The sequence below is a fragment of the Aegilops tauschii genome, chromosome 5 (genome assembly GCF_002575655.3).
Source record: "Aegilops tauschii subsp. strangulata cultivar AL8/78 chromosome 5, Aet v6.0, whole genome shotgun sequence".
Lineage (NCBI taxonomy): Eukaryota > Viridiplantae > Streptophyta > Magnoliopsida > Poales > Poaceae > Aegilops > Aegilops tauschii.
The window spans coordinates 203962222-203978448 of NC_053039.3; the positions used below are offsets into that span (position 1 = coordinate 203962222).

The following is a 16227-nucleotide window of genomic DNA, read 5'->3' on the forward strand; positions in this document are numbered from 1 at the left end:
AAAGGGATGAGGATTGTCGTTCGATCTGGGAGCATCCAATGGTGCAGAGGTACGATATGTGGGGTTTGGGTTCTGGCCAATCAGAACGCACGACTCAGATCGCGCATGCAGCAGGGGGGAGGGGGCAGGGGGCATCGGTCATGGTTTGGTAGGCACACGACTTTCATGAGTGAACCGTGTGCTATATGAAAACATTTCGTGAGAAGAATCTCGATTTTTACATCCCCGTAAATCCAAAACTCACCAGAAAATCGTGAAACTTGGCTTGGTGTCACGATATGGCACATATATGTCAAGGATTTTTTTGTCCATTTTGGCGCAAGTTTTATTACAAGCCTCTTACAAACTAGAGCTTCTCTCAAAGACGCCTCGTGGTTCCGATAGGGAACGTGTCCCCCTTGTGGGCGAAACAATATCACTGCCTCTTTTCGCCTTGTATTTTCTTCTACGGGCAACATGGAATGACAGGATATCCGTGCTGAAATTTAAACTTATTCAGGGTTTGTTTGGCCTTTTTATACACTAATTGAGTTTCATAGGCATTTACTGCCCATAATTCAAATCTGAACTACAAATACATGCTCCAGTTCACCAAAATGGCTAGAAAAATTATACATGTGTCCTTGGGTGCATGTTAGGTCCCATGCCAGGAATGGGAACGAAATACAACCGTACTGGTGTCCTGGCTCGTCCTCAAACATTTGGAATCTCGGTTTTTAAATCCCCATAAATCCAAAACTCACCAGAAAGTCATGAAAGTTGGCATGGTGTCACGTCATGGCACATATATGTCGTGGTAAAAACATTGTCCAATTTGGCCCAAGCTTTATTACAAAGCTCTTACAAACCAGAGCTTCTCTCAAAGATGCCTCGTGGTTCCGATAAGGAAACGTGTTCCCCTTGTGGGTGAAACGTAATCACTGCCTCTTTTCGCCTTGTATTTTCTTCTACGGGCAACATGGAACGACTGGATATCCGTGCTGAAATTCAAACTTATTCAGGGTTCGTTTGGCCTTTTTATACACTAATTGAGTTTCCTAGGCATTTAATGTCCATAATTCAAATCTAAACTACAAATACATGCTCTAATTCACCAAAATGGCTAGAAAAATTATACATGTGTCCTTGGGTGCATGTTTAGGTCCCATGCCAGGAATGGGAATGAATTACAACCATACCGGCGTCCTGCCTCGTCCTCAAACATTTTGAATCTCGGTTTTTAAATCCCCATAAATCCAAAAATCACCAGAAAGTCATCAAAGGTGGCATGGTGTCACGTCATGGCACATATATCTCGTGGTAAAAACATTGCCAATTTGGGCCAAGCTTTATTACAAACCTCTTACAAACCGGAGCCTGTCGCAAGAACCCTCATAGTTTTGATAGGGAAACGTCCCCTTGTGGGCGAAACGATAATCGCTCCCTCTTCTAGCCTTGTATTTTCTACTACACGCAACATGGAACAACGGGAGATTCGCACTGAACTTTGAAATTATTCAGGGTTCGTTTGACCTTTTCTATTCATTAATTGAGTTTTCTAGGCATTTAATGTCCATAATTCAAATCTGGACTACAAATACATGCTCCAGTGCACCAAAATGGCTAGAAAAAACATACATGTGTCCTTAGGGTGTATGTTTAGGTCCCATGGAACGAATGGGAATGAATTCAACCATCTCGACGTCCTAGATTGGCCACAAACATTGCGAATCTCGGTTTTTAAATCTTTGTAAATTCAAAACTCACCAGAAAATCATGAAACTTGGCATGGTGTCACTACATGGCACATATATGTCATGGTAAAATAATTTTCCAATTTGGACCAAGATATATTACAAGCCTCTTACTAACCGAAGCTTCTCGCAACTCTCGTGGTTCCGGTAGGGAAACATGCCCTCTTGTGGGCGAAACGATAATTGCTGCCTCTTCTCGCCTTGAACTTTGTTTTCTATAGGCAACATAGAATAATAGGAGTATCGTGCAGAAATTTGAAACTGTTCAGGGTTCGTTCGACCATTGTATATATTAATTAAGTTTTCTAGGCATTTGTTGTATTCCATAATTTAAATTTGAATTACAAGCACATGCTCCAGTGAAGCAAAATGGGTGGGAAATCGTACATGTGTCATTGGGTTCATGTTTAGGTCTCATTTAAGGAATGAGAATGCATTACAAACTTCTTGTCGTCCTCAAACATTGAGAATCTCGGTTTTTAAATCCTAGTAAATCGAAAACTCACCCAAAAAACATGAAACTTGGCATGGTTTCATGACATGGCACATATATGCCGTGGTAAAAAAATCGTCCAGTTTGAGACAAGGCGCACACATTAATAGCTAATGAAGTCCTTTCGAAACAAATAGCTGACACATTAATATTGCAAACGGTTGTATTATATGAACCGTGTGTCCCCGTAACCATTTAAGTGCGGTCACAACCTCTGCCAAAATTTAACCATACTCGATGGCGTGCGTGCAGCTGTTTGATTAGACGGGACGAGCGTGAGAAGTCCACCATGCAGACTCAACGGGACGCGTGCGAGCAGTCCGCCGCGCAAGCTCGACGGGACGCGTGCATCCTGTCCACCTTGCAGGTTCGACGGGACACGTGCGAGCAGCAAGGCCGCCCATGCTCACCGGGAAGCAAGCTCTTTGACCTCCATCCACCAGCCGCCTGCCTTGCTCACAACTTCCCCATTAATTGCGGACGAGCTGCTGTTTAACACACCGTTAATTAAAGCACCTGGACGGAAGGTGTCTGCTTGTGATCCCATGGCAGCATTTGCTTTGTTCGTGTTTTCAACTCGTATTCCGGCCTAATTTAAATTGCCACATAGGGCAAAGGATAATACGACGACAAGTAAAATGGCAACGGATAATACGACGACAAATTTACAATTGCGCGGATAATAATTGTCTTACATATTCCAGATAATTTAAAATGCCACATGCGGCAAAGCCCGGAAGACACGGGGGCAAGAGAAAAAGGAAATCACAGACAATGATTTGGGTCGCTACTGTCTCTACTCGTCGATGGATCGCTGGGCGACGACATCCTCCAGCTCCTTCTTCAATTCCTCATGACTTTGCTTGAAAGCAGCCACGGATTCCTCCACCTCCTGCTCGCGCTCGATTCGGAGCTTCCTCAAGTCACCCATCAGTTCCTCGACGATCGCTGTCAGCATCATCCCCGAGGCACTACTCTGCTCATGCAGCATCTTCCAGCCGGCGGCCTCCTCCTCCTTCTTGGCGAGTGCCTTGAGGAGCTTCGCATTATCACCCATGAGCTGCTCGACGAGGCTAGTCGCCTTGTCAACCGAGGCATCGCTGATCTCGAGCAGCTTCATCAAGCCATCGACCAACCCCTGCTGCTTAATGAGGCCAATGAGAATGTCGTCGTTGCCGGACTTCAGCAACGCCAGCTCATCGCGATCGTCGATGCGGCGAGTGCACTTGTAAGAGACCTCGCGTGCCCGTGAGAGCTCGTTCGAGGGCTCCACGGCGCGCCGGGACATCTCTGCTGCGGCTGTGCTTCGCAGCGGGACCTCTCTAGTGCTTCCGCGGCCTTGGTCTTTGCTGCCTGGTTATATGTCCACCCGAAACTCCTCCTACCGGTCATGGCGGAGCGACTTGACAGGAAAGACCAGTTTTGTGGGTGATGAGGAGAGGAACTAAGTGTGAACACATATTAGTTTGAACACATATTAGTTTTCTAGTGGGTGGTTTTTATAGCCCGGTGCTAAGTGTGAACACATATTAGTTTGATAGGTGTGAACAGATTTGCAATTACTTATTGCGTTCTAATCTGCAATGTGATGAGAAACAAGGTCAAGATTTATTGATGGTTCTGGGCCTACAAAGCCCGCTTCTTTTGTTCTGACTCATCGCAAACAGTTCTTTTGGATCAAATGTATGCCACGCATCGGAAGCCTGAAACGTGGGCCCGCGTTCTCAGATGTACGTGTACATGTCTGCCCACTATCATACATAGTCAAGATATCACTATCATGTCCTATGGATGCGCCGTCGTGCCTCCCACGGGGTGCCAGAAGGTTGACCACGTGGTTGCTCGCCGTTGAAGCGGCTGGGGCGCGCTCTGCTCCTCATTGAGGCGGCCGAGGTGCGCTCTGCTCGCGTCCGTCCGCGCGTTTTGCTCGCTAGGTGCACTCCGCTCTGGCGTCCCCCCGCGCGCTCTGCTCGCCGTTGATGCAAATTTACAATGGCAACGGTTAATAATTGTCTTACGATAATTTAAAATGCCACATGCGGCAAGGCCCAAAACAATCACGACCTACATATGCATACAATTATAATAAAATATAGGCTAAAAGGCTGAGCTAGCAGCCTTCCGACGAAGGTCTTCTCGGACTCCATGATCAGCATAGCACCCTTGCGGCAGTTCATTCCAAGTGTCCCGACCCGCCTCTGCCTACGGAGCTGCTGGCGCTGGGAGGCTATTGGGGCTGCTGGGCCTCTTCCAGAAGAGCTTGACAACATGCAATCGCGCGAATGATATCTCCGCGAAACCGCTTCATTTCCATGTCTCTGGCTTGGTAGCAAATTCCGTCCATCACCTGCATCCTCAAGATATCACGTTGGCAATGTTCTACTTCGTCGGGGACGTCAACTCCGCCAAGGATGCACTCGAGCCTAGCCACCACATCATCGGGATTGAGGTTGACATGGCCCGCCATGGGCAATGATGAAGCCGCATGCTGCCTGTGTCTTGACTGAATCGCAGAGGTCCTCTGCCCATTCCTTGCGGGGCATCAGGCTCTCGATGAGCACTAGTGACGGCGGCTCTTCGGGTGGGTCGTCGATCATGCCGCCGAGCAGCTCTAGATCTTTTGCACGGTGGATGGCAAACTGCTCATCACACCTCCTCTGCAATATGTCGATTGTGCGCCCAAGGACTGTCACGCCGATATCGCTACCGATGGGCCATGGTGCCTGCACCGGCCGATGAAGCTCTTGCTCTCCGACCTGCTCTGGCTCGTTCTCCTCGCCGAAGATGTAATGCAGGTAGGGGTCCACGTCGAAGCTTTGGTCGTTTCCTGGCATGCTTGGAATAACTAATGGTAGATGGGTGAGGACTAGATCTGCGCAGAGTGTCGCGATGGTGCGTTGCCTCCTGGGTTATATGCAGTAAGCCATTAGCTGGTGGCGGGAAACCGATGAGGGAAGAGGTGTGGATTTTACAATTCACCCATGTGGAGCGCGGGAAGCATTCGCTGGAGCGCGAGAAGACTAAGTGGAGCACACACACAACCCGAATACCTTATGCGGTGCCATGTGTTATTTATCACATACGTGTTAACATAAGGAAACGTATGTGTAACTTACTAATCATCGCACACGAGTACTCGCAGACGCATCGTGTGCGATACTCCTAGCCACCGCAAGCAACTAGTTTGCATTTTTCTAAGTTTTTGTACGGACAGAATCACACACGAACTAACTATAGTAACCGTTTGTGTTATAATTTCTCATCGCAAATAGTTCATCCGAGTGGGCTGTTTGTTGCGTATCACACACATCTTGTTTACACGAATCATTTGTGTTCTTTTAGCTCATCGCAATCAGTTCATCTATGTGAACTGTATGCCACATATCACACACATCTTATTAAGTTAAACCGTTTATGTTCTCTTCCCTAATCGAAAATAGTTCATCCGAGTGAACCGTATGCCGTATATCACATACACCTTGATCTAGTTGACCGTTTCTGTTGCATTCCCTAATATCACACAGTTCATCGGAGCGAACTGTATGTCGTATATCGCACACACATTGATATGGCTGCTTGTTTATGTTGTTCTGCCTCATCGCAAACAGTTCTTCTGGATCAACCGTATGCCCCGCATCGCACACGTAACTAAAATCTGAACCATGTTTGATGTCTCTGCCATCGCAAGTGTTTTGCATCTTTTTGACGTTTTTTTACATCCCCGTTTGCAATTAATGCATCACACACAGTTTCGTCAAAGGGTCTCTAATCGTAATGTCGCGTTAGCAGCATCCTGCAGTAGTGCCACTCCATGTTGCCGCGTCGGCGAGTCGCCGCAGCCCGCTGGCACGAAATCGCCACACAGCGGCCACCTTGGTCGAAGGAAGAAAGAAGAAGAGGCGCGCCGAGCTGGGTGGGGGTGGAAGACAACTTAATCATGACCATATAGGTTTGATTGATTACCATGTTGTGCTACCTGGTGGGCCAAGTACGTCAGTTCAGCTGTCAACTTGAGGATTTGGGCTGGGCGTTGGTAGTTAGCCCAGAAGTTGTGGTTTTGTGAAAACTTCTCCAAAGAAAGAAGTCCATTTTCACCTTCAAATGTGGACCGAGGGACAAATACCACCCTAAACTCAAATTTGGTATGATTTTAACCCTCAAATCCTCAAAACCAGGTAAATCTTCCCCTTAAGTGGGTTTGATTCAATTTTAGGCGGTTTCGTTGGCCCTGCATGGTTGGAAGGAGACTTCTGGTCCGTGCACGATCTCGCTGCGGCATCGTCGGCCTCAGGCTACCCCATCTTGCGGCGTCGCTCCTTCCCAGGCCGCCCCGTCTATCCTCGCCGTGGCCTCCATTCCCCGCTCCGTTAATTCCACGCCGCATGATAATTCCTGGGATAATCCACAGGTCGTGTCGGCCGCTGCTGTCGCCTTGGCGTCGGCGCTGATCATGGCAGCAATCGGGTCGTCGTCCATGGTGGCGTCGGCACCGCACGGCCACTCCCACTCGGCGTCATTCACGGCGGGTCGGAACATCAAGTCAGAGCTGCGCGTGGACGGGGTTCCTCCTCGGCTGCCTGCACACGCTCTCGGGCCTGGACCACTTGGGCCCGCTGGCACAGATGTACATCAGTATTCAGTAGCTGATGCAGACCGCGACGGTGGGCGCGCTATGGCTGTGGCCAGGAGCCCATGATGCAAGCCAGGTCATGCTCGACATGCTTTTCCTCGACCTCAAGGACCATCGAGGTGCTTCGCGCCGAGGGCACCCGCATCGTCGGCCTAACCCTCGTCGTCAGCACCAACGGCATTCGGGAGGCCACACAGGCACCCTACATCGCTGCAGTGCTTGAAAGAGGCGCACACCAGCACAATAACAAGAGCGCGCTAGAGCAGAAGGCGCTACTGGGCGCCGGCGGCAAGAAGAAGGACATCAACTTCGTGACGTTCGCGATGGGAATCATGCAGGAGCTGCAGGCGAACGCACTGATGATCGTCGAGGCCATGACGCCTCCGTCCTGGGAAGTTGAGCGTTGCGCCGTCGCCGCTGATGCGGCTCCTCACGCCTTGGTCGCTAGATGGAGACCTACTCGCAGCTAGCCGATGGTGCGGGACCACGACGCCGTGCTGGACAGAACCGCCGCTCTGAGTGCAGGCCGACGCCCGCGCCTAACCACGGGGCACTTGGCGCTGTGACCGGAGCGGGCAGCACCGGAAGTTGTCGCAAGTCGCAATAGCGCGCCGGCCAAAAGTCCCCTTCCAATCATGCCACGATTAGCGGCCCTTTACTCCCTCTACCTACAGGCCAAGTACGTCACAAACTCAAACCAAAAACAGCCTAAAATCAAAGCAAAACCATTGAAGGGGGAGATTTACCCGGTTTTTAGGATTTAAGAGTTAAAATCGTACCAAATTCAAGTTCAAGGAGGTATTTGTCCCTCAGGCCACATTTGAGGGTGAAAAACGGACTTCTTTCTTCTCCAAAAGATGGTGTAAACTGTTATAAGTGCCCTGAAGGTTGTGTTCTGTGCAATTCACTCTTTTTCCCCTTATTATCGACCGACGTGGCGGTGTACCGGTTTTTCTTCCCGTGTTTATTTTTCCCACCAAACAAAAGGACTAGCCAAGCGCTCGGCAGCCTCCGCCCAGCGCCCTCCCCCACGCCCGCGCCCGCGCCCGCGGCGATCTTGCCTCCACGTCACCGCCTACCGCCCCCCGCCTCCCGCCTCCCGCCTCCCGCCTCCGCCAGCAGCATCTAATGGCGGCGGTCTTAGCGGCGCACGGCTCCCGCGTCTCGGCTTCGGTAATCACTCCCCTGCTCCATTTTTGTCCTTCCATTTTACTCTGTTCCCACCCCAGCATAGAATCACCGTTCCCTCCATTCGTGTTTGGTCTAGCGCGTGTGGATGGCGGCTTGCCTATTCGTGTATGCCGAGACTCGGTGCTGGCCGCGATTGTAGCTTTGTGAACACTGATATCTGCAGTGTAGAGTTTGACGAGTTAGGTTTCAGCTTATGACTTGGAAATTTGTATGGGCGACAGTATCCTTCTGTGTTGTTGGACATATTTCCAGGTTAAATTAGGTGAACCATCCCGGATCGACCAAGCTGGTATTATGAGATACAAGCATCAAAGGACCCAAGTAGGGGACAAACGGAAGTAGCATTAACAACCTTTTGGGGGTCGAAAATTTAGTAACACGTGCTATTCTAATACAAATGCAAAAGAAGTTGCAGAGTTTGACAGCTTATGCTGGTTTCGGGGAGGTGAAGATTCATACCTCAGGTTCCCTTACACTCCCCACGAAAAAAAAGGTTCCCTTACACACACAAGAAAAAGGGTATGGTCTGAAATCGTCAAGGTGCTGCTAAAGACTTGCAAACCAAAGAAAATTCTGTGTCTTACAATTGTATGAAAGCAATCGTACACAATGCTACGGGATCTAGTATTATTATTATGATGATGTACTATTGCATCACGAGACTTTGAATACTATTTTTTTTTTCTCATGGTGGTGCCAAAATTTAAGTCTGGTGGAACCATTTTCATGTTATCTTCTTGGTTACATACCAATGCGATAAGTTGGCGGTATTCAAATGTACACTCTTTCTAGTGTTCAATACTGAGTCTAATTATACAACTTACATGTGTAATGGAATTCAGATCATTGCAGGTTTTGGAAGTGCTCTGAGAGGAATACCAAAAGGCAAGTTCGCCAACAGAATTGCTTTTTCTGGGGCGATTAGGCTAATCTATTTTTTTGAACTACCTAATTGCAATCAATTATATTTCAGGATTTTGTCCTCGTTTTTACAATATCCAAGCATCAATATATAATGGACTTGTTCATAGGAGGAAAATTCCTCTTCCGTTGAGATGCTCTTTTCGCTCTATTCAAGCAAGAAATAATCACTCATCATCAGCTGTTGTACCTAAAGATTATTGTGAAACTTACATCCAATTTTTGAGAGACAAGCGGATAGTTCCTGATTCAGATCCTCCAAGTTCTAAGGATGTGGACCTACTGTACCGGTTTATAGATAAGAGGTGAAAATCTGTATTGAACTTCCTTATCAAGTTCTTGAGCTACATTTGAAGAGAAATCTTAATTATCTGTTACTTGTCTCAGTAACAAGCTCATGGTATTAACTGGAGCTGGAATGAGCACCGAGTCAGGAATTCCCGATTATCGGAGGTACGGACATGACATATATGTAAATATCTCATGGAATGTATTAGCAGTCATAGCAGCCTCCTTGAATCTTAACCAGAATTTTGATTTTATGGCAGTCCTAATGGAGCATACAGTTCTGGTTTCAAACCACTTACTCATCAGGTGTGTGTGTACCCCTACTCCCTACTATTCGACTGTCAATGACAACTCTTGTTCGTGCCTTATAGGTTTAATATGCTTAGGTGAACGCATATTTTGTTTATCACAGGAAGTTATTCTGAGAGGGACATATCCCAAGACAAATTATTTGAATTGCCTAGCATAGTCTTTTGAGTTTTGATCATGACTTTCGAGTCCTAAAGTTAACAAGGTTGTGTCTTCTGCATTTGTTGACAGCTTAGACATATATTATCCATGTGAGATCAAGAATGCCACTGGCATTGGTTGCTTCTTCCTTTACCATCAAGGAGTTTACAAAATGGTCTCATGTACTTCCTTTTCTTTTTCTCAAGTTATCTGGATCTTGACTGAAAACACGTAGGTCTGAAATTCTAATACTACTGGATCTATCGAGCTCTCATATTTTACTTTTCCCGAGAAACCAACAGGAGCGGTGCATCCAGTTAAGGACAAAATAGAGTAGTAATTACAAATTACAGACGGACTTGTTCTCGTGAGGAGGAAGTCAGAAAAGCCCCAGGTTCTGCACGTGAACTACTCCCAAGAGGTCACACCAGTCATACTTAAAAGTATGATGTCTTCAGAGGGGATTGATGCAACCCCGCAGCAGTTTAGTTAGCCTTTCTGCATTCAAGATGATGTGGCGGTTCGCCTCCTTCCAGGCGTTCCACTCGGCATATCTTGTCATGCATGAACCGGCACAGGAGAACCTTCTCGCACCATTCCTCCATGGATGGGAAACCGGAAGCTAAGGATGTGGCCTACTCGTCTAGCCAATAGTTCACCAATGGTTCCTTGAACAAGTGGCGACGAGCTCTGCATTGCGGAGGAATAGCTGGCATGTTGGGTTATGCAGCCAACCCCCTCACCTGCTAGAACCTCCGCCGTTAATATACGACCATGGAGCCCCAGCGAGGAGAAAACCTTTTATTTCCTCAGCATACGCTGTCTGAATCTTCTCCATCTGGAACCTAGGTTGGTTACCAAGAAATTGGACCCTGTAATCACCGGAAGCGTTTCACTCTAGTGGATGGAGTCCGATTGATTACAGTGTGGCCTTGACCGCTCGAGTCCTGAAGCAGATTCCAGAGATCAATGAACTCTTGGAGCTGCAATGGGGAGTTCAAATCAGGCACAACAGTAATCCATCTTTAGTCTCACAGTTTTAACTGCACGGTCCTGTTTTACACTTTGTTATTTCAATTTTTCTCAACTTGCCCTGGATTTTGCCTTTCTGCTGGTCATCATCTCTTAATGCCCTTTCCATTTGTCCAGATCTTGCCAATAATTATGTCATCTTCCCCATTTTCCATTTGAATACAAATAGGAGTTTGTTCGCTCTATTCGAGCCCGACGGCGCTACTGGGCTAGGAGTTATGCAGGATGGAGAAGGTTCAGGCGAGCACAACCAAATACAGCTCACTATGCTCTTGCTTCACTAGAAAGAATCGGCCGTGTTCACACGATGGTTACCCAGAATGTGGATAGGTAATGACCTGCTTCTGTGTTATTATTAATTGGGAATGACTATGCAGCTTATTTTTCACCATCGCTTTGTGTATGTATTGTAGATTGCATCATCGTGCTGGTAGTAAGCCAGTTGAGTTGCATGGAAGTGTATATGAGGTAATTTGCTTAGATTGTGGAACATCCATCAGCCGAGAGTCATTCCAAGAACAAGTGAAGGACCTCAACCCAAAGGTTTGGCCATTTGGTACTGGTTATATTTTTCCTTAAGACTCTGGTTCATCATATAAGTGGGAAGTGCTTAAGGTATAATGAGGAAAAATAAGGAGTGATTGTCTTTGCTTGTGAAGTTTTTGACCTATTGTAATCATTTGATATTTTATAACTTAAAATTTCAATTGAATAGTTTTGTCATAGTTCTTACTGATCATTTAGATGTTAATATATTAAAAATATCAAGTTTGAGACCATCAATCCATTCATGTTATCATGTATATACCGGAGTGGTGCCTCTTGAACCGCACTGTGCGTATATCCCAGTCTTGACTATATATTCAATTTTTTTTGTTCAATTTGGCGTTTGTCGCTCAGTTATTAAGTCTTGTAAATACTTTACTGTCCATAACGTTATAGCAGAGCTCCTGCTTTTCCAGACATGTTTTTGTGTGCTTCCCAAGGACCTAAATTGGATTATGATTTTGGTAATCTCTGAGGGCGGAGTGTTGTATTGTTGTGTTGCAGTGGGCTCTAGCTATTGACAGTTTGGAAGAGGGACAACCTGGCTCGAGCAGAAGTTTTGGTATGCAGCAGCGACCTGATGGTGATATTGAGATTGATGAGAAGTTCTGGGAGCAAGATTTTGACATTCCTAGTTGCAGTCAGTGTGGTGGAGTGCTAAAACCTGATGTAAGATTTTTCTTCATCTTTCTATGAGTACTGTTAGTTAATTTAAAAACGTGGATGTGAAACTATGGATTTGCTGTCATTTCAGTTATTGGAAAGATGATAATAGGCAAATCAAGCCATTAAGATTTGTAGCTAGGAACACTTGGTATTAGTAGACACTACTTCTGTAGCATCTGATGAGCCCATTACTAACATGTGGTCTCTTTAACAATTTGTATAACTAAAATTTAGGGTGTAAATTCTTATATCAGTGAGTCATTTCAGTGACGTACTTTCTTTCCCTAGTCCATGTAAGTTATAATAAGGGCATCAAATCTAAAAGCAGTTTTAAATGTCTTATCCTGTTCTTTGAAGGTTGTGATGTTTGGTGATAATGTTCCGAGAGAGAGAGCTGATAGCGCTAAGGAGGCTGCAAGAAACTGTGATGCTCTTCTGGTGGTTGGTTCAGCGGTAATGACAATGTCTGCTTTTAGGCTGGCAAGGTATCACTGGAAAACATTGTTTAATCATTTCCATATTATTGTCGATAGCTAGTTATCTTGTTTGCCTATATTTCTTGCTCTGGATTAAATCTTTCAAACTGGATCAAGTTGTCTTATTGGTTATCGCGACATCAAACTAATTATAAATCCCAATCCCAGGCTTGCACATGAAGCAAATGCTCCAATCGCCGCGATTAACATTGGGGGCACGAGAGCTGATAGCATTATATCTTTGAAAATCAATGCGAGATGTGGGGAGGTTTGTTATCTTGTACTTTTGCCTTTTCTGTACTGCAGCAGGTGACATACGTGTGTTGCATGATAATTATCACCTTTTTTCAGATACTTCCTAGAGTACTTCAGATGGGAAGTCTAGCTGTACCAAGCATAAGCTGAACATTTACAGTGTTTGGAGAAATCAGTTACGAGGGAAGATGGGTGAGACATATATAAGTAGCTGTAGATCATTCTGTAAACAGGTCAGAACTTCATATGACCTTCCGGTTTGTGTTAGAGCATTATCATGGTTGTTGTAAGTGTAAAATCATTTTTTGTGATGACTCATTAGTTTTTTTTTTTAGAAAAGGAGGAGGACCCCCGGCCTATGCATCTGGGCAATGCATACGGCCACTTTATTAATTATTCTAATAAGACCTTACAAAGTGATACAACAGTAAGACTAAAGCCACCGTCTATGCAACAACTGTCGCTACTCCTATCCAATTGATGAAGGGGCGCTGATAGTCTGTGCCTAATACCAAACAGACATCGTAGCCAAACCTAAACATCTAAGACCTGAGGTTGACGCCTGCCGGGTATGGGGCACCTACCAGTCCGGCGCACTCCTCAACCAGGACGCCTGCCGGGTATGAGGCCGCCGCAGCCACCTGCCACCAATCCATCTTCAGTGTGTACTGCTGCACCACCTTGCCCGGCCTCTCTGCCATCGACGCCACCACGACGCTTGATAACGGCACCCTCCTGCGCGAGTCCCTCGCCACACATCGGGCGCCGAGTCTCCACCGCGCCACGCCGCCGAGGAACGCCACCATTAATGTGCAGGATGAAGCACCGCTCCACCAATTATTCCGTCCACTGGTCCCTCGAGCCCGTGTACACCTTCAAGAATGACGCCACAAGAGGAAAATGACACAATAATGCCGCCGTCATCCGATCTACTGATCTAGGGTTTCCCCCGGAGGTAGCAGATAGTGGTCTGGAACTTCTCAACAGCGATGCCTTCAACAAGGGAACGACACCGAAAAGTGCCGCCATCGCCGGCCTCGGCAGCAGTCGCGAGCAGGTCTTCACCCAGATCTGTTCCAATGGACTCCATCAAGCGTCTTGTGCACGGATCGTCCACCACCGTGGCCGCTGCATCGCCCGTCGCGAGACCACAGCCACCGACACAACCTCCGCCGTCCGGGGCCGCCGCCCCGGGATCCAGCCCTCGTTGGCCGCCAGAGCGAAACCAACGAGCCCCATCACTGGCGGCGCAGCCGCATACCGCGCCGCGAGAACGCCACCATAGCGTCGTCACGCCGACCGCACGCCGCCCGCCAGGAGCGCCCGCTGCCACGCCGCCGTGCCCCACACTAGCCTAGCGCCTTCCATCGATCTGGCCGTCCCGTGCCAGCCAAACGACGAAGGGGAGAGGCGTCCCGCCGCTGCCCACGCCAGGCAGGCTTCGCCGGCCGGCGCGCTTGGGCGGCGGCGAGGGGACTGGAGGAAGAGGGGGACGGAGACCGGCGGCGGCGGGAGGCCTCCCCTGTCGCCCGCGGGAGCGGCAGAGGAGGTCAATCCACTTTTTTCGGGATTAGGCAGCAATGAAGGAGGATTTCAGTTTGGAATCAAGGAGGTTTTCAGTGTGGACAATGACTCATTAGTTATGTATCCAGGAAAAGTAGACCCAAGTTGATCATCTGTATAGTTCCTGGTTTTTTGGACGATTTATGGAACCAATGTTACTATTAAGGGGCTGCCAGGTTTGTCCAGAGAAGCTACCCCCAGTGTTCTAGATAAAATTCTGATAACGAGTGTAGCGGTATGTTTGGCGAAGCTAGAGACTGTCAAAATGCAAGTGGATGTACGTCTTATATTATGGGACGGGACGGAGGGATGTTTAGCAGGTTCAGGCCCTAGGTAATACTCTATTCCATGTTGGTGGTTTTGCTCGTTTTACAGAAACTAGTAATGGTGCACGTGCAAATGCACGTATCATCAGATGCACCAAATTTATTTATAACATAAAAAAGTTCTTATTCCATTTTCAAGCTAGTAATAATGTGTAGCGATTATACACGCACAACTGATGTAAATTCGATAAAAGAACATTACAAGTTTATTAATAATAGACTCAATGAATTCATCAGCTTCAGGTTATACCCTTGAATGGCAGTCCAACAGCTATTCCCAAAATGAGAACATATATCTTATAGTCCAGAAAAGATTCACGAATTATATTTCATGAAAATACACAAATAAGTTAATTCTTGAGCATGCTTCACCCATTCTCGTATAGAAATCGTTTGTTGTGTATCAACAGTTTAACTTAGGACTCGTGCATGTTCAACATTTCAAGTAATATAAATATAGATCAACGCATGTGTGTTGCTATGTTCACAATACTCACCAAAGATAACAATGACACATAGCTAAACTATAAATAACATATGCAACAGCCTTCAGATATATATTTTTTACACTCAGACAATTGTGATTATTGTGCCGGAGTAACTATGGAACAAACTCTGTATTAGAATAATAGTCTTGTATTGGTTTAACTGCATTATGTGCAACCACAAGCAGTAATCTCCATCGCCTGAAAAAAATCATGTACTCGACATTGGAAATGTCGAAATTTGTTGCATTTTTGCCCTCCAGCAACAGAGCCCGCTCCTTTGTACTTCACCAGTACCTGCAGTTTAGTATCAACGACTCACTGAGTTCCAAGCACAATCACAAGTCTACAAGGTGACAAAATTTAGACAGCAGCTCACCTGTAACCATGGTCTTTGTTGGCCACACTGGACACATCCTGCTGCCCCTCAAATCCTAGACTTGACTGAAGTTGTCTGAAGAGAAAGTCTGAACATAAATTGTAAGAGACACTATTTGCAAACTGATAGCACGAAGTAATGAAAATCTGAAGAAAAAAGTTGATATATGCATGTTCTCAACTGCAAAAAAAAAAAAAAGAAGAAAAAAGAATGAAGCTGCAATACTCTACTATGTAGATGGTTGAAGGGCATGACCAGGTCGAGCGACCACGGAAGCAGTGAAGGGCAGGTGGTGCCCCTCCCGCACTCTTGAACAACACATGCAACATTGTCGCGACAAAATAGAATTAACACATTTCAGCATAGCCTTCAAAAAACTGCTAATAACATTTGCATGCCAAATCCAAGTTTATGAAGGAGTAAAGTATGTGGATGGATGCAATGTATTACTCAGGAGTGTTGCATATTAATCAAGTATAAAATATATTTTCCATCCAATTTTTATGTGTTATAAAAGTTTGAGATAAAGGGTGTCTTGGAGTTCTGATATCTGCCACGGAAATAAGAAAAGATATTTGAGCTCACCATGTCCGAGTTGCCTAAATGAGAACCACAAAAAGTAAATATCATGGTTTAATTATGGCGAAAATCAAGGGCAATGCTTATGGAAGTAGAGATAGCTAATTTTTTTTTTACAGTGATAGCTTTGTTGTGTGCCGTGAATCATCCAATTAGCATAGACGCATCCCAAATTAGTGAAAGTGCACCATCGTTTGTCATATGCATTACCTGA

The 16227-nt window shown here is 46.4% G+C and overlaps 1 protein-coding gene and 1 pseudogene across 1 annotated transcript; both read left to right on the forward strand.

The window, feature by feature from the left end:
* The first annotated feature begins 6458 nt into the window (after positions 1-6458).
* Positions 6459-7326, forward strand: LOC109759850 (chloroplast protein FOR GROWTH AND FERTILITY 2-like; annotated as a pseudogene).
* A 479-nt stretch (positions 7327-7805) lies between these two features.
* On the forward strand, positions 7806-13023 carry LOC109759810 (NAD-dependent protein deacylase SRT2). The gene is made up of 11 exons (XM_020318660.4): positions 7806-8029; positions 8890-8932; positions 9021-9273; positions 9356-9421; positions 9517-9562; positions 10908-11068; positions 11152-11281; positions 11789-11953; positions 12308-12435; positions 12595-12694; positions 12778-13023. The coding sequence occupies exons 1-11, from the start codon at positions 7985-7987 to the stop codon at positions 12829-12831; spliced, it is 1191 nt and encodes a 396-aa protein (XP_020174249.1). The 5' UTR covers positions 7806-7984; the 3' UTR covers positions 12832-13023.
* Positions 13024-16227: the final 3204 nt, after the last annotated feature.

What these genes read in the sequence shown, in the direction of transcription:
- LOC109759810 (XM_020318660.4), top strand. Translation starts at nt 7,985, where the DNA reads ATGGCGGCGGTCTTAGCGGCGCACGGCTCCCGCGTCTCGGCTTCG. An exon ending in GCTCCCGCGTCTCGGCTTCG is followed by an intron (nt 8,030 to 8,889) that starts GTAATCACTCCC and finishes AATGGAATTCAG; the next exon opens with ATCATTGCAGGTTTTGGAAG. An exon ending in GTTACCCAGAATGTGGATAG is followed by an intron (nt 11,069 to 11,151) that starts GTAATGACCTGC and finishes TATGTATTGTAG; the next exon opens with ATTGCATCATCGTGCTGGTA.